The sequence below is a fragment of the Bos grunniens genome, chromosome 9, assembly GCF_055505025.1.
Source record: "Bos grunniens cultivar Pamir isolate PY7600 chromosome 9, Bosgru_T2T1.0, whole genome shotgun sequence".
Lineage (NCBI taxonomy): Eukaryota > Metazoa > Chordata > Mammalia > Artiodactyla > Bovidae > Bos > Bos grunniens.
The window spans coordinates 63,670,374-63,694,294 of NC_141173.1; the positions used below are offsets into that span (position 1 = coordinate 63,670,374).

General features: G+C 39.9%; 1 protein-coding gene across 4 annotated transcripts in view; it reads right to left on the reverse strand.

Moving 5' to 3' along the window:
* The window catches only part of ZNF292 (zinc finger protein 292), a 95,681-nt gene extending 72,830 nt beyond the window's left edge, over positions 1-22,851 (reverse strand). For all 4 annotated transcript variants that reach the window (XM_086317826.1, XM_086317824.1, XM_086317825.1 and 1 more), the window contains exon 1: positions 22,661-22,851. Coding sequence is in view for 1 of the 4 variants with exons in the window: in XM_086317823.1 (XP_086173949.1) it covers positions 22,661-22,828 (168 nt within the window). In the remaining 3 variants the exon portion in view is untranslated. The remainder of the gene's footprint in view (positions 1-22,660) is intronic.
* Positions 22,852-23,921: the final 1,070 nt, after the last annotated feature.

The window sequence follows — 23,921 nt, forward strand, 5'->3', positions numbered from 1 at the left end:
CATCTCTTTGTAATTATAGTCCTTCTCAAGTACATCACATCCTTATCGAATCAATCTTATATGTTAAAGACTTAAAGACATATAAGGTACCATTCTTTCCACTGCAGGGAGAAAAATTTCTACTTGTAACTTTATTAAAAAATACATTTTTCCTTTTCAAAAGCACTCATGGTGTACACAGTAATTATAAGCTAGGTTTATTTTTTTTAAATTGGCTCCTTCACAGGAAATGTTATTTACTTTTAAAATTTTACTTAAAATACTAACTAGATAAATGTTCCACTGGGAAAATAATCATCTACAAAGTCAGGATTATCAGTTTTATCTTCAATAATCTTTCTACCAAAGTTGTCACAAATAGTGAAGTTAAACACAAATCAGATTTTGGTGTCCTTTTATTAATTAAAAATACATGATTTATTTAATACACTGTAGATTCATTACTTTCATGCCAGTGTAAAGGCTATTGGATACCTCAAAATTATTGGCTACAGAATCAATAATCTGATTATTTTTATTATTCTATTCTTTAACTTCTAGAAACATTATCTTCATCCATTTTAAGCTTCAAAGAAAAAGCTGGAACTAGGGTTCACACAAACCATAGTGGAAGTCAGAAATCCAGTAACCAGTAAATTGAGAAAAATTCCTGGGAATGCATGTAGTATTAATAGAGTATTTTAGTCAACTGTATAGCAATAACTGCAGGTATGTGGTACGTGTTACTAAAGATATGAGATGAATCTTAAAATTAGCAAAGCTGATTTTAAACATCCACAAGAAACCTCTAATATGAAAATGTTAAACAGAATCAAATTTAGAAGTCTACAAATAAACCATTTAAGAAGTTACTACTACTAATAAGTTACTCAAGATAACATTTCTGTCGCCTTGCCTCACCAGCCCTACATCCTCTGGGAGTGTGGGTGTTCTTTTTTCTTAACCCAAACGACTACTTGGGGAAGTTTTTTAAAGATAACTTCTGCCTGTCAGTTGCTAATTTATTCCAAAAACTGACCAGGTGGAAATTTTTTGAGCAATAAATATGCTAATAACTTTATAAGACTGGAAAGTTCTCATTTGACACTTCCTGATTGTTTCAAGTATAAGGATATTAAACTATGAAAACACACACAATTGCTCCATTCCCTCATCTAAACAACTTTGGGGAGCAATAAACTGAATTTACAACCATGGTGTGTGTGTGTGTGTGTATATATATATATATATATATATATATATATATATTCCTTTAATACCAAAGCCAGTTTCCATGAACTAGCTGATGAGCCAAATATCCAAAGTGTATGAGGCTGAAAGTACTGATACTAATCTGCATACAGTTTTTATGTTTAGTATGTAATTTATCTCATGTTAGTCTACTGCATCAGGGTCAAACCAAAAAACTGGAGATTCAAACAGGGAAAGTTTCACATGAAGAATGATCATAACAGGGAGAAACACAGACAATTAAACAGCACTCTAAAAAAATACTCAAGAGCCGAGACAGTACCAGAAGCAAAAAAACACACCAGGTAGAGGGCCCTTCCCCAAAGCTAGGGCTTGAACTTTGTTGGAGAAGATACAGTTGCAGCCTACTGGATAGTAAAGAAGTCTGTCAGGTTGGGTTCCCTGGGCCTAAGTCGCTGGGAGGTGAGCCCACAAAGGGAGCTGAGAACCTGCTTGCCAGCAGCATCTGCACGGAGGGCCACGGGAAACAACCTATGGAGCAAGCAGCCACACAGGGAAAGGTGGGGTGCTGGAGCTGGGGACTGCAGTGTCCGTGTCAGGACATGGAGAGGTGGTCACAAATTTGGGGCTGGGGCTGTGAGCTCAACAAGACTCTGTCCACTCTGAGCACTCACCTGGGGCAGAGAACCACTGGATGTCCCTGTATCTGTGCCACTCATGGTCATGCAGTAGCAGCAAGAAGCCCCTCTGTGTAAAGTCCCTTCAGATCCTCTACTGACAAACTTAATACCAATCAATGGAGAGATGCTTAAAGGAGCAAGCTCCAATATCAGAGCAAGTTGATTCAGAGCTGAGAGGGAATCTGATGTTAACAGGCACTCAATGCTCAGGGATCTTCATAAAGGGTAAAGCATGACAGAAACAATAAACTGGGAATACACATTATATTAAATGTGACTGAAAGGCAGGATGAAAAACAAAATCTGATTGGGCACTACTGTCACTTCTCCAGTACACTATGAAAATGGGGAAAATAAACCCAGCAGTTATTTAACGTTATCTCAGAAACATTAGCTATTTGTAGCACTATAAACCAGCAGTTTCCAAACAGAGTATAAAATACAGTACAGAAGAGGGAAAAAACTTTTTCTATGAAATCTATCTAAAATACAAATTTTATTACTTAATAAACATTCAAATAGCAATATAAGCTGAAGTAATATGCATGCACATGTGTGAAGTTTATGATGAGACATCCCTATACTGAGGTTTCATATTAAAATGTTTACAGGATACCCAACTAAAAGCAGCCTTAAAGACCACTGATGACCTACTTTTCCCCATGGACTTCAGGTACTTCTTTGCACCATATAAAGAGGCCAAACAACACAAATGCATTTTTTTTAATCCAATAAAGAATTGATCTTAGTTATATTAGGACATTAGAAACAGATTTCTTCAACAAGTTGCCCTGATTTTAATTTATAAATATGTATTGATTATACCCTTAAAAGACCTATAAATTGTTGTTGAGGGACCTCAAGGACTGCAGCATGCCAGGCTTCTCTGTCCTTCACCATCTACCAGAGGTTGTTCAAACTTGTGTCACTGAGTCGGTGATGCCATTCAACCATCTCGTGCTCTGTCATCCCCTTCTCTTCCTGAATTCAATCTTTCCCAGCATGAGGGTCTTTTCAAATGAGTCAGCTCTTCACGTCAGGTGCCCAAAGTATTGGAGCCTCAGCTTTAGTGTCAGTCCTTCCAGTGAACATTCAGGATTGATTTCCTTTAGGACTGACTGGTTTGATCTCCTTGCAGTCCAAAGGATTCTCAAGTCTCCTCCAACACCACAGTTCAAAAGCACCAATTCTTCGGCACTCAGCCTTCTTTATGGTCCAACTCTCACATCCATACAGGACTACTGGAAAAACCACAGCTTTGACTAAACGGACCTTTGTTGGCAACATAATGTCTCTGCTTTTTAATATGCTTTCTAGGTTGGTCACAGCTTTTCTTTCAAGGAACAAGCGTCTTTTAATTTCATGGCTGTAGTCACCATCTGCAGTGATTTTGGGGCCCAAGAAAATAAAGTCTCTCACTGTTTCCATTGTTTCCCCATCTATTTTCCACGAAGTGATGGGACCGGATGCCATGATCTTCATTTTTTGAATGCTGAGTTTTAAGCCAGCTTTTTCACTCTCCTCTTTCACCTTCGACAAGAGGCTCTTTAGTTCCTCTTCACTTTCTGCCATTAAGGTGGTGTCATCTGTATATCTGCGGTTACTGATATTTCTCCCAGCAATCTTGATTCCAGCTTGTGCTTCATCCAGCCCGGCATTTTGCATGATGTATTCTGCATATAAGTTAAATAAGCAGGGTGACGATATACAGCCTTGACATACTTCTTCCTCAATTTGCAACGTTACTCAAAGAAATTCAAAACTAATGAAATTCCCACTACTGCTAAACAAAGAGATCAAGACATTCTTAAATAAGACTATTACTCAAATTTGATCACAGTTAACTGCCTATATTCATTGCTCTGCTTTCCTGAAGTTTAGTTTCAAATAATTTAAGGTTATTATTGTAAGTTCTCTTTGTATGTAAAACAAATTTTAATACCCAAAAAGAAAAAAAAATGTTAAACTTAGTTTGGGTTTTGTTTTTCTTTTCAATTAAACGAGTTTACTGACTTGGGCAAGCTACTTTACTTATCTGTGCCTCAGCAGTCTCATATATAAATAGGGATAGTAGCCACCCACCTAAGAGGATGACTGAGGATTACAATGAGCTCCTTTCTATCAGTCCTTCACGCCATCTCTGTTTCTCTCTCACACACATACACACACATACACCAGTGTCTTGCACACAATCAGTTCAGTTCAGTCGCTCAGTCGTGTCCGACTCTTTTCGACTCCGTGGACTGCAGCACGCCAGGCGTCCCTGTCAATCACCAACTCCTGAAGTCCACCCAAACCCATGTCCATCGAGTCGGTGATGTCATCCAACCATCTCATCCTCTGTCGTCCCGTTCTCCTGCCCTCAATCTTTCCCAACATCAGGGTCTTTTCAAATGAGTCAGCTCTTCACATCAGGTGGCCAAAGTACTGAAGTTTCAGCTTCAACATCAGTCCTTCCAATGAACACCCAGGACTGATCTCCTTTAGGATGGACTGGTTGGATCTCCTTGCAGTCCAAGGGACTCTCAAGAGTCTTCTCCAACACCACAGTTCAAACGCATCAATTCTTCTGTGCTCAGCTTTCTTTATAGTCCAACTCTCACATCCATACATGACCACAGGAAAAACCATAACCTTGACTAGACGGACCTTTGTTGGCAAAGTAATGTCTGCTTTTTAATATGCTGTCTAGGTTGGTTATAACTTTCCTTCCAGCACTTAATAAATGCAAGATATTATGATAGCTACTACTCATCATACACTCAAGTTTGCTTTATAAAAACATTTGATCAAATTGAACCCTTGCCTTGAACATAGAAAACTGATGTTGGAATTGAGATGAAACAAGAGTGTTCAGAAGAAACCTAATTTCAGTAAGTAATGGAGCACAAAATTCAACCCACAATTTAAACCAACCTATTCAAGAAAAAAAAGAGGAGACAATCATTCAACAGATTTAACCACTTCTGCTTCAGTAAAATAAGGCATAGCCCCTGCTTTTAAGGAGCTCCAATTTGGGGAGAGGATGAAGCAACAACCACAATGTTAATATGGAAAAACTGTGATAAAAAGTCAGAAAAGCACACACAATTCGTTAAAAAAGGATAGGGAATATATCATTAAATCCATTTAGAAGTACAGGAAAGCCCCATGAAAAATGTAATAACAACTAACAATCTGATCAGATTTAAGAGAAAAAATATGGAGAAATGGAGCTGATAAAAGAAGGAAACACTAAAGGGGAAAGCTAAAGCCAAAGCACAGACGTGAGGGAAGTTATGTAAACCGTAGTAAAAGAACAGACTATAAACTCTTAAGGCTTTACCTAAAAAAAGAAATAAGATATGGCTGCCAATCAGTCAGGCTGGCATGCTAGGTGCCAGGTCATGACAGTCCTTGAATGCAAGGCTAATGAGCTTGAATTTTATTTTTCATGGAAGAGCATTTTATGTGGTGCTTGTTAATGTGATGGGTGCTGTGCTGATGCCTCACAATACAACTATCCTCATTTAACAGGTTAAGAAACTGAGCTCGTAGCCAGTAAACAGTGGAGCTGGGATTTCAATTCATGGTGTCTGAACTCTTCCACACTGCGTTACCCTTCTAAAAGTCTTTAAAAATATGATACCCATGCCTTGAAAGGATAACATAATCTTAATGACAATGTAGGAAACAGATTAGCGAAGTGAATGGACAGAAAAGTACCTTCATGAAAAAAAACCTCTGTTGGGTTTTTTTTGTTATAAGAAACTAAATGGTTACTAAGAGTATATCAGATATAACCAGAGAAAGATACAAGAAACGGTGTGTGTATAAAATTAACAGAACTCAGTGACTGCACTCCGGAAGTGAAAGGTGGAGCTAAAAATGACTCAAGGTTTCACTAAGTTTGAGGGGGAGGGGAGTAGTTACACCAATACCATCAGTCTTTCTTTTGGTAGGGGGTGGGGGAGTGGAGAGGAGCATGAATGGGTTCAATTTCAGACTTGTTTAATTAGAAATACCAACTTGGGGCCTCCCTGATGGCTCAGTGGTAAAGAATCCACCTGCCAATACAGGAGACATGGGTTCAACCCCTGATCAGGAAAGATCCCACATGCCAAGGAGCAACTAAGCCCGTGCACCACAATTACTGAGCCTGTGCTCCAAGGGGTGGGAGCCACAACTACTGAAGCTCAGGCACCCTAGAGACAGGGCTCCGCAACAAGAGAAGCCACCACAATGAGAAGCCCAAGCACCGCAACTAGAGAGTAGCCCCCAATCTTTGCAACTAGAGAAAAGCCAGTGCGGTAGCAAAGACTGAGCACTGCCAAAAATAAGTAAATAAATAAAAATGAAAATAACAACAAAAAAAGTACCTACTGAACTCCCATGAGGAAGGGTTCCACAAGTGGTTGGAACAGAAAGCAAGAGCTAAGAAGAGTGGCAAGGCCTAAGAGAAGGGACCCCCTGGAAATCGCATCCAGAACGACAGGGGGCTGTCAGAGTGGATACCTGCTGAAGATGAGTATGTAAGCATGGATTACCAACCAGGGCACATAAGCCACCTCCTGATTAGTGTCCTGTCTCAGGCATGATGATGAGGTGGGAAAAATGGTTGAGGGTCACCAAGGAAGAGTGAAAGGAAGAACACTGAAGAAATGCCACAAAAATTTTCAGAAATATTGGGTCTAGTCCCCTTAAATACTAATATATTAATACTAGCTAATAATGACCAAGGATTTCCAGCAGGTGAAAGGAAAAGTCAGTGAAGACGACTAAGAAGCAGTCACAAAGGTAGGAGAATCTTAAGAGCAGTGTAAATAAATTGAAGGGAGAGCAACTTAAAATGGGGTCAAACATTTTAAAATGCTAACAGAGGCTGAGCAAGCATTACTTCAGCTTGTAGCCATGAATGAGTCCAATATTACCCAATTTTCTAATTCTCCAGGAGAAATTACTCTCATGTCAACATGAAAGCTTATGATTTTTAAAATGTTGACAATTAAATTTTATTAAACACAACATGCAGGCATATGAAATAGTCTAAGTTGCTGGATTGCTACCTGGGTCTGAAATTAATAAAGTATTACAAATATGCCAAGCAAAGCACCTTAAAAAGAGAATTTTCAAAAGACAACATGTGGGGTACTTTCCCAAAGCCTGGCAAGAAAGACTAGAAAACAAGAGTTAAAGAAACACATTTACAAATGGTACTGATGTACCTATTTGCAGGGCAGGAATAGAGACACAAACAAAGAGAATGGACTTGTGGACACAGCTGGGGAATGAGAAAGTGAGACTAATCAAGTGGCACTGACACAAACACATTACAATGTGCAAAACAGATAGCTAGTGGGAATCTCCTATGTAACACAGGGAGCCCCGCCCGGCACTCTGTGATGACCTAGAGGGATGGGATGGTGGTGGGTGCAGGGGGAGGCTTAAGAGGGAGGGGTTATATATATGTATCAGTTCAGTCGCTCAGTCATGTCCGACTCTTTGCGACCCCATGAATTGCAGCACGCCAGGCCTCCCTTTCCATCACCAACTCCCAGAGTTTACTCAAACTCATGTCCATCAAGTCGGTGATGCCATCCAGTCATCTCATCCTCTGTCGTCCCCTTCTCCTCCTGCCCACAACCCCTCCCAGCATCAGGGTCTTTCCCAATGAGTCAACTCTTCGCATGAGGTGATCAAAGTATTGGAGTTTCAGCTTCAGCATCAGTCCTTCCAATGAACACCCAGGACTGATTTCCTTTAGGATGGACTGGCTGGATCTTGCAGTCCAAGGGACTCTTAAGAGTCTTCTCCAACACCACAGTTCAAAAGCATCAATTCTTTGGCACTCAGCTTTCTTCACAGTCCAACTCTCACATCTGTACATAACCACTGGAAAAACCATAGCCTTGACTAGATGGACCTTTGTTGTCAAAGTAATGTCTCAGCTTTTTAATGTTATCTAGGTTGGTCATAACTTTCCTTCCAAGAAGTAAGCGTCTTTTAATTTCATGGATACTTTCGGCTAATATGCACTGTTGTACGACAGAAACCAATGCAACATTATAAAGCAATTACCCTCCAGTTAAAAATTAAAAAGAAAATAAATTTTAGGATAGGAGACATCTCATATGTGGAGAGAAGGGGTTAGAAAAAAGGAAGACAATCTGAAGACATGATCAACAAAGCAACAAGACAAGAAAGACACACACACATCTCTATAAGCTAAAGGAGATAAGTGATGGAAAGAAAAATGTAAAGGAATAGGAAAGTGGAAAGGTTCTCTGAGAAGATGCACAGGTGAAAAGACCATCCAGTCTGGAGCAAGGATTAGGGTTAGCAGAAAGGTTATCTAAGAAGGTCACAGATATAAAGATCCTCTTGCCAGGTAACAGTCACTTCTTCTCAAATCCAAGGAAGAAAATAAATAATTTAGAGAAAAATATGATATTTGAGGGAATATACAAGATGGTCTAGGTCCTCTCAATAAATTTTCAGAAAGAATTAACCACAAACACTGAGTATACTTGTGGGACTGTTCCATGTGTAAGTTTCACTATTATTTAACATTTACTGTTTCTCTGATAAAATAGTTTCTCTATTTAGACATATTTACATCAGTGCCCTGCTTCCAGAGAAGTAAATATATTTTAAATCTGAAGTACCAAAAAATGAGCTTATTTAGTGTGGAAAAATTAAATACAATATATTACTTCATTGATGGCTTTGTTAATGCCTCTAAGACAAGGTCATTCATTCTCTTTTGGGAGAGTGTAGAGCAGCAGTAGAATAAAGAAAGAAAAAAGAACCATCTGAGAAGAAAATAACATCTGAAGAGAACAATGCTTGAACTCCCTTTACAATCTCTGGCAACAGTGTTATTAATTTTCTACATTATTCTTATACTTACCAAACTGTTTCACAGCTGTAACTTTTCTGTTTTACTCATCAAGATTTCAAGTCAGATTTTAGGGGGGGAGGAGAAGGAAAAGAGAGTTCCCTCATTTCTTTTCTTAAGTTTGAAAACCAGTAGAGAAGAAGCTAAATAGTATTTTACTAAGATTAATATTCTCTTATGGGGTCGAAAAGAGTCAGACCTGACTTGGTGACAGAAAAATATTCTTTTATGAGGGAAAGTTTCAGATCTCATACTTGTAAATGTATTATAAATAATAGCTAATGTTTGCTGTGTGCTTCCAGCATCATGATATGCAAAGCACCCAACATATATTATATCTTAATCATAGCAGCTTTAAGGCAGATATTATTCTTACTTCTAGTCTAGAGATGAGGACAGAGGCCCAAAACCAAGCTTGAAGTCCCACAGAAGACAGCTGGAATTCAAATCATAGCTCAAAATCTATGCTTTTGGTTACTAGGTAATACTAGATTCTCTCATCCCAGCCTCTCAAATCCCAGTCTTACAATTTTGGACAAAGGAAAGATTTTAATTGCAAAGTCAATTCTCTTCTCCTGGCATATTCACACACATTGAGTAATATGTACCCCTTCTCCAAAGACAAAAAGATCTTTTATAAGTTATTATAAAATCTAATCCTGCGTTCTCTAAAATGTAGGCTTCAACCAAGTTGGTAAATCAGTCATCTAATGCTATTTTCAGAGTGATAATAGATGACCTGGAAATGACAGTATTAATGAAAAAAATTATGCTAGATCATTATCATATATAAAACATCAAAGGTGTTTCCAAAGTAGTCTCTAAGTGTAAATTAAAATGGTACTTTATATGACAACAATCACTTTACATAATCATGCCTTTGATCAATTCTTATAACAACCAACAAAAGTCTGTAGCATCTCAATTTCAATAAAGAAACAGGAAAGTCATAGGTAGCATGTCAAGGGTCACAATAAACAATTTTTATGAAAACTAAAATCAACACCCTTAGAATTCCAATACTTTAATTCACAGTATCTAATGGGCTGTCAAGCAAAGTACATGTGAAAGAATCTAAAGGGTAGGTTTTCCCATCAAGTAAAATAAAAGATGATTCTGGGGGGAGGGGGGTACCAAACACTACATGTTTTCACTCAAGATAGGTAAATCCTCAAACGTCTTTTTGGGTGTTAGTAATTTCTCTTTAGGTAGCATGTACAACATTAGGTTGCCTTTTCAGAAATACTAAATAGGTCACAATACTAAATATACTAAGTCTGACTCATTTCTTGCCAACATATTCAATTTTACATACTACTGGGGTTAATCCTGAATTACTAAGAAGCAGTAATTTATGACAAGCATTCATATACTCTTCCTACAAGCACTCAGATATTCTCCCTATAAAATATCTTCACGCTGATGATGAACTTCATGATCAATTTGTTTGAGGATATAAATTTTATTCACACTGTCTATTATGCTATCTGCAATATCCCATTTTAGTCCAGCGGTTTTAAAAAACTTTCCCTAAAAAGATTCAAAATACAGTTATATATGTATGTAGTGGATAAAACATGGCAAGTTACAGATACAAAGTACTTAAGCATCAATTTTAAGTCATGCTTGTGCTCACTCGTGTCCAACTCTCTGCAACCCAATGGACTGTAGCCTGCCAGGCTCCTCTGTCCATGGGGATTCTCCAGGCAACTGTAGTGAGTCGCCACCTCCTACTCAGGGGATGGACAAAGGTCTGTCTAGTCAAAGCTATGGTTTTTCCTGTAGTCATGTATGGATGGTGAGAGTTGGACCATAAAGAAGGCTGAGTGCTGAAGAATTGGTACTTTTGAACTGTGGTGTTGGAGAAGACTCTTGAGAGTCCCTTGGACTGCAAGGAGATCAAACCAGTCCATCCTAAACGAGATCAGCCCTGAATATTCATTGGAAGGAGGGATGCTGAGGCTGAACCTCCAATACTTTGGGCACCTGATGCAAAGACTCGATTCACTGGAAAAGATCCTGATGCTGGGAAAGACTGAAGGCAGGAGGAGAAGGAACAACAGAGGACGAGATGGCTGAATGGCATCAGTGACTCAATGGACATTAGTTTGAGCAACCTCTGGGAGCTGGTGAAGAACAGGGAAACCTGCCATGTTGCAGTTCATGGTGTCGCAAAGAGTCAGACATGAATGAGCAACTGAACAACTCAGGGGATCTTCCCAACCCAGGGATTGAACCTGCTTCTCCAGCATTGACCAGTGGATTCTTTACCACTGAGCCACCTGGAAAGCCCATTAATTTTTAATAGTCATTTTATTAAGCTTCATGTTTTATTCTTTTGAAATATAATCTTGTGCAAGTTTTGTTCAGAAAATAAAAATCTACACTTTTCAGAATATAAATACTCACGCTTTTGAATTAAGTATATAATGATGTTTTCAAGTTTATGTTAAATGGGATTTCTTTTATTTACAGAAATTAGGAAATGATCAAGAATATGTACAAATGTTTATCTAGAAAACATAAAATGTAAGCTATTTATACAAGTAAAAATTCTAAATGCCTGCTTTTGACAATAATGTCTCATCTAAAAGAAGAAGCAAACACAATCATCCTGATTTACTGGAAATAAATTTCTCTCAAATCACAAATATCTGCTTCATTAACTCTGGTAAGTCAAAATTACTACAGGACTTAATTTAAATATTTGTTATGCTAGCTTTCCAGTATCTCTACAGAATTGATTAGGGGAGTTCCCTGGCAGTCCAGTGGTTAGGTTTCAGCACTTTCATAGCAGGGGTGGGGGTGGGGGGTACGGACTGGGGCATGTGGGTTCAATCCCTGGTCAGGCAGCTAAGAGGCCAAACAAACAAACATCCCCAAACTAATTGGAATGACAACCAAATCAATTAATTATTATTTTTAAATTTAGATTACCTCTCTCTAAATGTAAAATCTGGGACTTCCCTGGCAGCCCAGTGGTTAAGACTCTGCGCTTCCAATGCAGGGGACTCAGATTCGATCTAGGATCCTACATGCCGCAGAGCAACGAAGGCCGCATGACGGCTACTGAGCCCAAATACCCTAAGATCCCACATGCTACAACTAAGACCCGATCCGGACAAATAAATAATAGTAAAAAAAAAAAAAAGTAAATAAAGCTTGTATCTAGGAGTGATAAACTTAGAACATAAATAACATTGCCTACCAAACTTCTGGAGATGGTGAGGGGATAGGGAGGCCTGGTGTGCTGCAGTCCGTGGGGTTGCAAAGAGCTGGACATGACTAGGTAACTGAACACACACTATAACACTGCCTATATGTCAGGCATCACTAGGATGCCAAATCTTCCACACGAATACATTATCCATATATTTGAAAATCATGTTTTAAAGAACTGCTTCATTTTGACCATTTATCCACATAGCTCAGTCTTCCTAAACAAATGCCTGACAACACTGAACATTTTCTGATAAATCAATGTCATAATGAACAAGCATTATATAGCAAAGATGAGATCTTAAGAGGCAATTTGGGTAAACAAACATTTAAACAGACTAAACAGTTCTTAATCCTATGACCTCATAGGTCTTCAGATTAAACAATTCACTGTTAGTAAAGCATCTAATAGTGCCTGCATTGAACATTAATTCTTTTCCTCTTCAATCTGTTCGGTCTAGTCTCTAATGCCAAGCTTCATCCTCACCCCAGACAAAGTATGAGTAAAACCTTGTGTGGATTGCTGGAGACCTCCTATTTGAACTCAAAAGACATCTGACTTTTCACTGCATAACACTGCTCCTTTGAACAAAGTCACAAAAGCAGTTAAATGAGGAATGAACAATTTAGATGGAGCAGAAAATTCCTGGTGAATAGTGAAAGTGTTAAAAAAAAAGTAGTAACAAAGCATGGAGATCACTGGGCTCAAGCTTCAGTGTGGATTTGAGCCTATGTACCAACATTTCTCAAACCAATTCCCTGGACATATGTTGGGTTTTTAGCATTCATTATAAGAAATTTTAAATTATATTTTAATTTTGATGCTCCTCTAAAATAAAAATGTATGCATGTTCTGAATCAACTAGACTAGAAGGCCACCTTACAACAAAGGGCTATCTGGGTTTGTGCTTATTAGTGAATTGTGCCCAGAAATTCCCCGAAAGTAGTGTTTTCCAATTTGTTGGTTATGATGTATTAGTGGATCACAAAATCAACAGCAGCTTTCAAAAAATAATAAATGAATACAGAATGCATTACACATAGTAAAGGTAAGTATTTCTGTCCGATAATCTTGTTTCAGTGGACAACTAAGTGATGCCATAAAAAAAAGTCACATCTTACTGAGCTGAGTAACTCTAAAATCTGCAGACTCTTGAGTTTCTGCAAACACAAACCTGAAAAAAACTGTCATGAGTACTGGACTGTCACTGAGGTAGAAGGTTAAAAGCAGGATGTCAGGAGAATTTCAAACTGAATGACAGGTTAAAAGAAGTTGATCAGTTAAGAAAAAATAAGTTCAAACATTAGGACAATAACTATATTATTAAATTGTGTAAGGCAGAGAGACAACACAAAACACCAAATACAGACTAGGTTTAACATTAAGGTAAAGAACCATGGGAAATGAGAGATTGTTCCATACATTTTTCAAAGGTACAATGATGGGGTGGGGTGCCTTTCTATTTGGAGACTGAGATTAGAAAGCAGGAATGAAATGCTTTTTGCCAACCAGAGAGAAAAGGGGCAATTAGATATGCTTTGAAAATCTAATAATCTTTGAACATCTTTGAATATCACAGAATATATGTGAGAAGAAAGCAGAGGTGGGGCTATACAGAATAAAAATCTGATCCATAAAAGTGCCCGGAATTGCAGTGGAGAATAAACCCAAGTGGGATATGTCGTTCTGTTCAATTCAGTTGCTCAGTCACGTCCAACTCTTTGCGACCCCATGGACTGCAGCATGCCAGGCCTCCCTGTCCATCTCCAAATCCCGGAGTTTACTAAAATTCATGTCCATTGAGTCAGTGATGCCATCCAGCCATCTCATCCTCTGTCATCCCCTTCTCCTCCCGCCTTCAATCTTTCCCAGCATCAGGGTCTTTTCCAATGAGTCAGTTCTTCACATCAGGTGGCCAAAGTACTGGAGTTTCAGCTTCAGCATCAGTCCTTCCAATGAATATTCAAGACTGATTTCCTGTCAGATGGACTGGCTGATTTCCCTGCTGTCCAGGGACTCTCAAGAGTCTTCCCAACTCCACAGTTCAAAAGCATCAATTCTTCAGCACTCAGCTTTCTTTAGGATCCAACTCTCATATACATACATGACTACTGGAAAAACCATAGCTTTGACTAGATGGACCTTTGTTGGCAAAGTAATGTCTCTGTTTTTTAATAAGCTGTCTAGGTTGGTCATAACTTTTCTTCCAAGGAGCAAGCGTCTTAATTTTATGGCTGCAGTCCCTATCTGCAGTGATTTTGGAGCCTCCCAAAATAAAATCTGTCACTGTTTCCACTGTTTCCCCATCTATTTGCCATTAAGTGATGGGACCAGATGCCATGATCTTAGTTTTCTGAATGTTGAGTTTTAAGCCAACTTTTTCATTCTCTCTTTCACTTTCATCAGGAGGCTCTTTTCTTTAGCTCTTCTTCGCTTTCTGCCATAAGGGTGATGTCATCTGCATATCTGAGGTTATTGACCCTGACAATCTTGATTCCAGCTTGTGCTTCATCCAGTCCATACATTCTTATGATGTACTCTGCATATACATTAAATAAGCAGGGTGACAATATACAGCCTTGATGTACTCCTTTCCCGATTTGAATCCAGTCTGTTGTTCCAAGTCCAGTTCTGTTGCTTCTTGACCTGCATAAGGATTTCTCAGGAGGCAGGTCAGGTGATCTGGTATTCCCATCTCTTGAAGAGTTTTCCACGGTTTGTTGTGATCCACACAGTCAAAGGTTTTGGCATAGTCAATAAAGCAGAAATAGATGTTTTTTTCTGGAACTCTCTTGCTTTTTCGATGATCCAACAGATGTTGGCAATTTGATCTCTGGTTCTTCTGCCTCTTCTAAAACCAGCTTGAACATCTGGAAGTTCACGGTTCATGTACCGTTGAAGTCTGGCTTGGAGAATTTTGAGCATCACTTTGCTAGCATGTGAGATGAGTGCAATTGTGTGGTAGTTTGAACATTCTTTGGCACTGCCTTTCTTTGGGATTAGAAAGAAAACTGACCTTTTCCAGTCCTATGGCCACTGCTGAGTTTTCTAAATTTGCCGGCATATTGACTGCAGCGCTTTCACAGCATCATCTTTTAGGATGTGAAATAGCTCAACTGGAATTCCATCACCTCACTAGCTTTGTTTGTAGTGATGCTTCCTAAGGCCCACTTGATTTCACATTCTAGTATGTCTGGCTCTAGGTGAGTAATTACACCATCAGGATATGTCACAGATTGTTATAAAATTGGTCCCTGAAAAATCACATCTCCCTATACCCAAAGAGGCTGATTTTGACTACTTGTTGAGCCAGTGGGTGATGACACAATCAGAAGCTTGGAAAGCAGTTGTTTGAGGGAACTGGCATTCCTGCTGCAAAGTGAAGAAATTGAGGCTACCTCACTAGAGGGTAGAGGGTAAGAGTGGAGCAGAGACTAGCCAACTTAACTGGGGCTCCTCAACCAAACTACCAACCGCAAGACATGAGTGGGATCATCTGGGATCATTCAGTTCAGACAACCAACCAGCTGACTGCAGAACTATCCATCAGACCCATAAACTTGATAACAATAATAAAAACGGGCTACTCTTTTAGCACCACTGTAGTTGAGTAGTTACCTGGCATTAACTGATACAGGATATTTCAAAAAAAAAAAAAAGGCTGTAAGATTCTGAACTTCTAAATATGCCAGGACCTCAAACTTGGAAGCGCAAGTCTTCAGAAAACGGTAACTATACATCATCTATACTTACAAAGATCAGTTAAAAGTCCTTGGTTTGGATCTTACACCCTTAAGCTGGTTCTAATCTACCTTTTCTATCCTATTTTTCATCTCAGCCCCTGACGTTTTCTCCAAGATGCCAAAGTTGTTCCAGTTCTCTGAGGTTTATTCTCATCCTTCTAACATTAGTTACCCACATTTAAGACCCAACATAAACAGTGCTTTCCTTTCCTGTTCAATTTTTAGTTAATTTAAGTAATTTCAAAATGCTCTGCTGCTGCTGCTAAGTTGCTCCAGTCGTGTCCGACTCTGTGCGACCCCATAGACGGCACCACACCAGGCTTCCCCGTCCCTGGGATTTTCCAAGCAAGAACATTGGAGTGGGGTTGCCATTTCCATCTAGTTTTTCTTAATTCACACTCTATTTACTGTATCACCAGGTACTTTACTATCTAATAGTATTACTTAACTATGAATATATGTGCCAGATCTTGTAAACTCTATGCTACAAGTCTCCATAGCTCTCTTAGTGCTCCCACATAAGAGGAATTTAAATATTTGTTTAAAATAAATTTAAAAATATATATGTAATTGATTGAATTTTAACAAATCTTGGCTAAATATAGGTAAGGCGAGAAAGGTAACATTTTTTCTAATGAGGTGCACTGTGCAACTCTAAGTGCTAAAAGATAAACAATGAATCAAGAGACTCTCCTGGAAAATACATAGTTAAAAGTTACACAGGGTATCTGACAAACACATTAATAATAAGTAAACTTTCCATTTTAGAAGCAAGGCTACTCACATATTGGTTGGTTAATTTTATGAACTGAATTTGTGTGGGAGTTGAGAAAAATAATGTAATTTCTCAACTTTGAAAGAATCTCAAGGAAAGTAAGTGCAGCGGCAGTTTCATAGTTAAGACCATGTATTTTTAAAAATCCTTGGTTTTGCAAGTTAGTAATATAAAATATTATGAATAGCAACTGCAGAATACATCTTCCCTTCCCCTATTTTAAGTTAGGACCAAAAAGTGTTAAGAAGGAGACAAGCAAAATTTGGTAAAGCTTTCCTTTGCTAAAACTGGTAAAAGTATATTCTGGAAAGCGGAATTTAATGTCTCTAGCATGCAATCATTCTAATTATGAACACTTAAATTATTTCCCCTGAGCATTACCTAAACTTTTGAAGTTTAAATGACTTATTACTCCCTCAATACCTAAAGTAATTATCACTAATTAACAAGCAAGCCATCTTTTCTTCTGATTTGAAGTGACCTACAAATTAAGATAGTCTCTATCAATCAAGTCTGGTTTCTCAAGGAGAACTTTAAGAATTTTCAAAATTCTTGCCACTACAATTAAAAGGAAGCAAAACATGCAGACAAAAGAATCAACTTGTATCAAATAGATGAAAGAAACATATACAAAGATATACTGTAACTGCACAATTTTAACTGAGTAGCTCTCAACAGTTTTAATTTCATTTTTGTTTCTTACACCAATAAGGCACTAAACATAGTTTTAATAAAGGCATTAAGGTCTAAGTCAAATCCCATCTCTTCAATAAAGCCTTCTGATACCCCAGGCTGAGGTGCTTACTACCTATTTTGAATTCTACTGAAACTACTGCAGGTGAAATTAAATTATTCTTTTAAATAATCACCAACAATTAACTGATTAAGACACAGACTAGAATCAATATACAATTTAAAACAGAAAGCCACAGGTTTACACGTGCAGCTACAAAATGCTCTCAGATACCTTTTTTTTTTTTTTTTGTGAAACAAAGATGGACTGTACACTATGCCTTCATTTTTAAATTTTTTCTTAAAAGAGTAAATGGCATTTCTGGAAAGATCCATAAAATACTATTAAGGGACTGTCTTTGTGGAAGGTGACTGGACACCTAGGGTGGGAAGGAGATCAAGTTTTCAGTGTTCGTCTTTTAAAAAATCATTTTAACATACCACATTTTCAATTTAAAAAGAGAATAAAAAATAAAGCAAGTATATTAGTGATACACAGCCTTTTGACTCTCTTCAACTGTCATCTTGAAGTGACATTTAAATCTTTTCTTTTTTGGGGAGGTGGGGTGGGGAGGGAACAATGCTTTGCCACTTGGCATGTGAGATCCTAGCTCACCTATGAGACCAGGGATTGACTCTCACGCCCCCTGCAGTGGAAGCAGAAATCTAACCACTGGACCGCCAAGGATGTACCTAGAGTGATATTTAAATCTTATTTGTTTACATCTTACTAGTCTCCTGTATCATCTTATAAGCACAGAATTTCAGTGATATCAAAAGGTCAAATCTCTGCTTTAATCAGGTCAACTAAGTATGCTGAATTTGTCACCTTTTTTAACCTAGTAAAAGTGAATTGTTTGAGTAATTGTTTAAGTGAAGTGAAGTGAAAGTCACTCAGTCGCGTCCGACTCTTTGTGACCCCGTGGACTGTAGTCTACCACATTCCTCCGTCCATGGGATTTTCCAGGCAAGGGTACTGGAGTGGGTTGCCATTTCCTTCTCCAGAGGATATTCCTGACCCAGGGATCAAACCCAGGTCTTCCGCATTGTAGGCAGATGCTTTACCGTTTAAGTAATTGCTTGTAATCTGTGCTAAGAAAGTAGAAATGCTCACGTTCAATGTGCACTGAAGCTCAGTGTGCACTTACACAACGGTCAAAAAGCTCTGGCCTGGATCTGTTCCAGATTAACTACATTTCTTAATATACCTATGTGCCTAGTTGCTCAGTCATATCTAACTCTGCAATCCCGTGGGCTGTAGCCTGCCAGGCTCCTCTGTCCATGGGGGATTCTCCAGGCAAGAATACTGGAGTGGGTTGCCATGCCCTCCTTCAGGAGATCTTCCCAACCCAGGGATCAAACCCAGGTCTCCAGCATTGCAAGTGGTTTCTTTATTGTCTGAGCCAGCAGGAAAGCCTAATATACCTATATATTAATGTAAAAAGAATATAACAACCAAAAACATGAATATATTCCTTTTCTTTCTTGCCACTGTTTCTCAAAAGGGAACTGTGGGTCTTTAGGCAAAGCGGTACATTTCAATGGTGTGCAACTGTCTTGGTGACTTCAGAAAATGTAGCATCCATGGCCCATGAGCACTAAAGGCCAGTTACCACAACCCCAGTCACTGGAGTAACCAAACAACTGACCCACATATTTCCAAATGTCCTTGAAGGGAGAAATGCAGTGGGAAAAGCACTATGCCTAGTTGAGAAGCACTGCTTATATGAATTATGGTATGAACAAAGGTATGAGATATGTGTGTGTGTGTGTGTGTGTATGATATGCAACTGAATTTCCACAACAGCAATTCCACCTTTAAAAATAATTATTAGGGACTTCCCTAGTGGTCCGCTGGCTAAGATTCCACACTCCCAACTCAAGAACTAGATCCTGCATGCCACAACTAAGTACCCCACATGTAGCAATGAAGATTGAAGATCTCATATCACAACTGAACCTGGCGCAGCCAAATAAATAAAATTTAAAAAAAAATTTAAAAATGGTCATCAGTTTTGATAATAACCAAAAAACAGTCATTACTCATTCATCAAGCAGTCATCCAGTCCAGTATATAATGCTGTCAACAGACACCATGCTCCAACAACTCATTCTTCAACTATTACAATGGCATAACTTTTTAAATGAACAGTCATTTTAAAATCCTTTCAGAACAATTCTTCTACTGGAATGCCTTTGCTGAAACTTCCAAATAAACAGTGTTTCGTATAAAAGATATAAATCACACTTTGCTGCAATTATTTGTCTTTCTCCAGAGACTGTAGAATCCTTGTGACCAAGGACCACACTCATGGTTACCTGGTCCACGGTGCGGGTATTCAATAATAATGGTGAATGCGTGAGTGAATGCTGGTCTAGTCTAATACAATAAAGAGTCCCAAGTCCCAACTACAATCAGTTTTTATATATAATAATGATAACAGATATTTTTATTCTAATTTGGTTTTTTAAAAAGTAAGCATTATCCAGATTACAACTAGCTTATAAAGATATAAAGAAATCTAAGATTTTTCTTTACTGACACTCCCATGTACCCATCCTCTACCATCTTCCCCTCCTTTTCCTTTTAAGCTTAAAGCAAATGCTCATGTAAAAGTGAGGCATGCTTCCAGGAAGCAACCCAATATAAAGAGCAAAACAATACTGTTAACAATAAGAAGAACTTAAACATTTTTCATTTCTATTTTAGAAATGAAAGAGTTCTCAGAACTCAAGAAATCTGTTACTCTCCTATACCTCATTCAAAAAGAAAGAAAAATCTGTAACAGAAAAGAGTAAGCAACTTTATTTCTGTTGGTTTCACTTCATTCTCCAGAATTCACCTTTTGTTGAGGTAAAAAATTCAGGATATAAACTAAGTTGTATTTTAAAATAAATGCAACAATGAGGATTACACAAGCACTAAGCATCAACACTCAGAGAATGTTAACTCTGAAGCACACTAACTCTGACAAATATTTATTCATCTTTGCATTCCTGAAGCATGTGAATATCCCAGTTTTACATGGAAACCTGAGAGAAAAAGCTAAATAATAAAGGTAGATGCAATTTCTAGCTCCTAGTATTTCTAGCACTGTTTTTAGACCGCTCTAATAAATTCTGTAATTGTTTGTTAACCATTGTTCTGCTCAATTCCTATCTGAAATATTAAGTAACAACGGCTATGATACAATTTTAAAGAAACAATTGTTTCCAGTTACCTCCCATCTGGCAAGACCAAACAGGTAACCAAATATATATACACACACACATAAAGAAAATGTTCTATAGCGGATCTGAAACATCAGATACACCCTCATATTCAAATAATGGAGACCACTTTTAAATGCAGTTACATTATTGCGGGATTTTAGTGCCTGCAATACTTCATTATTTTTGAAATTCACAAACCCAGCATTTGTTTTATTACTATTTCAAGTAGCACTGGTCAGTATAAACAAAGTACATGTTTTAAGACTGAACACTTAAAACTGCTACAGGAAATTTCTTTCATGTTGACAAAAAAGGAAGACTGCTTCATACATGAAAAATCATTTTAAAGTGACAACTCTCTATGCTGCACACCCTCCAGATGAAGACCGACTTGCATGAGACTTCACTTTCCCAGAATTATTAATTCTGCTTATAATTACAGCTGGTCAAGAGTATTTACAGTAATCAGCCTTAAATCCATCAGTGGGAACTGCTACCTGAAAAATGTCTTTCAGCTAAGATACACTTTTCACGGACTAAAAAGCTAACTTCACTTACAAATGAAAGAGCTCTTTTTATGCATATCTTACTAAAGTTTTGTGGCTTTTTAAAAGAAAAAATCTAAGTAAACTTTAATATCTACAAGGCCAATTAGGAATGAGTGGTTACAGTCAGGATAGTGAAATTAGTAAATTTCAACAATTCTTTAAACCTAGGATTCAAAGGAATGACATAATCTCTAATTATGCCATAGGTATTCACCAGACCTATATTACTTTAACAGGGTGGCTTTCACATAGCATTTATTCCCAGAAAGTCATCTTGCGGTCTCACAAAGTTGTTTTTGGTTTGCTTGTTTCAAGAAAATGAACCACTATCAAATAATCTGTGACAACAAGGTGCAAACAACAATGGAGAATTTTGAGTATGGTATCAAGTATCCCTGATCTTGTAAAGATTTCAGAACGTGGAGGCTAAAAATTAAGTGAAAATGTGATGACTCTGATATGCTAAAACGGCCCACCATTGTTCCACCTTAAGTTAAGTATCTTTCCGAAACAACTTCTCTATAATGTGTTCACAAGCTAACTCGAAATGCGACCCGTATAAATTCTTTTGCTTCCTCAAGAAAATAATCTAACCAAAATTTTCACCATAGCCAGCAGCAGCACCTTGAAATTCAAACTTAACTGGAGGGTATGTAATCAAGTCCAAATGTAGACACAAACTCCCCGATTTCTATCAAACAGTGCTATTAACATTCCAAATTCTGGTTAGAACGCAGTTACTGGAAAGCAGTGTCCTTGTTGCAAAAAAAAAAGGGGGTAAGGCCTGAAACTGACCTGAGCACGGGTCCACATAATCATCTCCGTTCCACCGGGAGGCCAAACAGGGACGGCTCTAAGTGATAGGGGGTGGGTAGACGAGGGAGGAAGGGCAGAGAGGAAAACACACTCCTCCAAGGGTGAAAGCAAAAGAGAACCGGACTCTGGAGAACCACCCCATAGAGACATTCGACCCTAGGATACACACACAGCTTTCCTCCGCCGAGGAGAGCAACCTCTACCATGGAAGCGGGGCTCCTAGCAAGTAAAGGCAGGAGGGGACAATCTCCGCCCCCCTACCCCCGAAGGTATCGCAGGCTAGAAGGGGTCGGCGGGGACTGCTCCTCGGAACATCAACAAAGGCCCCTTCAGTCCTAAAGCGAAACTCGAACAACAAAGGCCGGGAGACAGCGAGAACGGGACCGGGGGGCGGGACGGATGAAAGCAAGCTAGCGGAGGCAAAGGAATCAAACCAGTGGGGGCGCAGGCCCGTCGGAGTGGGAAGCAGGGGCGCAGAGGCGCGGGGCGCGGTAATCCCCAGTGCACAATAAGAGGAGGAAGCGAACCTGGCCTCCATTCCACGCTTACCCTCTCCCACAGAGGGGAGGGCTCCAGACCTCGCCGTCTGCATCTCTCGGTCTCGGGGACCGCGCAGTCCCGAGTTCGGGGAAGGAAAGAGGAGGGGGGATTTTCCATCCTGACCACAACTCCCTTCCCCCAGCCGACAACAACCGCCACAACGGCAACCACACAAAGGCGTCTTCCTGGTACTCGCCGCTCCCGCCAGGGCGGCGGCGCCGACGATGCCAAGGCAGCGCCGACCACCGCTCGGCCGCCAGGCGCTCGCTCGCCCTCTTCCCCCTCTAGCAGGGGGAAAGGGGGAGGGGACCCCAGGCGCCCTCACCTGGCACAGCTGCTGACAGTACTCCGTGGCCGCCTCCACGGCCGGCACCCGGCTCTCCCGCAGCTGCCGCTCCAGCTCCTGGAGCCGCTCGCCTAGGCGCTGCAGCTCCGCGGCGCAGCCGCCTCCGCCGCGACTCAACCTCTCCTGCTCGGCCTCTTCGTCCGCCATCTTCACACCCCGCTCCGTCGCGTACGCACCTGGGTCACGTGATAACACAATGCCACGTTCGGCGGGGTCACGTGCCGGGCGCGCTCGCACGCCGCCGAGCACGTACAAAGGGCCCGGTGGGGAGGATGGGGGCGGGTAGAGTGGTGAGAGGGAGCCGGAGGGAGGTGAAGGGAAGGGGAAAGGAGGAGGGCGGGGTTGGGCGGTGCGGAAAACCGCGGTTTACTTACCGCGAGCGGGAAGTGGGCAGCAGCGGACGAAAGGGGCGGGCCGGTGGAGGCCTGTTCTCGGTCACGTGGGTGCCGCGACGCGGGGAAAAGCTTAGGGAGGGGCTGCCCTTTCGAGCGTCCGAATCCCGGCGTGGCTTTCCCCAGTCCCCGAAGTCTTCTACGGACACATGCCCCAGTTCCCCAAGAGAACGGGTGAGGGAGCGCTCTGGGTGGGGTGGAGTAAGGGCTGCATTTGCTATTGGCCCGAAGGCAGGCCAGAGGCAGGCGAAGTGGGAGCAGGTAAAACCGACCCATGGACCACAAGCCCGAGAGCAAAAGCGAGACTGAACTGTCAAAATTGTCCCCAGCTTTTCACCGGCATGCGAAGGAGGGATCTCCTCCTATTGCCTGAGGTACCAGATCTCGTCCCACTCTCCTCTGCAGCCCCAAGAACGCATCTCCCTTGAAAATACAATCTCTAGGGGGTGGAGGCAACAAAGAAAAGTAACAATTGGATCACAGCAGAATGAGGTCCAGTCAGTCCTCAGTTTGGAGAACGGAGCAAACCCATGAAAAGCAGAGCTTAAAAGATTACAGACTGTGAAACTGTGGACGTTGGAACCAGGTGATTTGAAACCACGAAGACATTTATGGAATAAATGATAGCCAACTAATCTGTTCCACCGCGATTTAAGACTCTCCTACACACTACAGAAATCACCATCACTGAAAACACGTTGTATATGAAAGCTCTTGAAAGTAGGTCAAGGAAAAAAAAAAAAAGCAATAAGGACTTCATTAAAAATCACAACGGAGGTAAAATTGCTAAAAGAATAAGGTTATCGAGTTATAAGTTTAACAGCAGTTTTTCCTGGCGCTGCAAATAG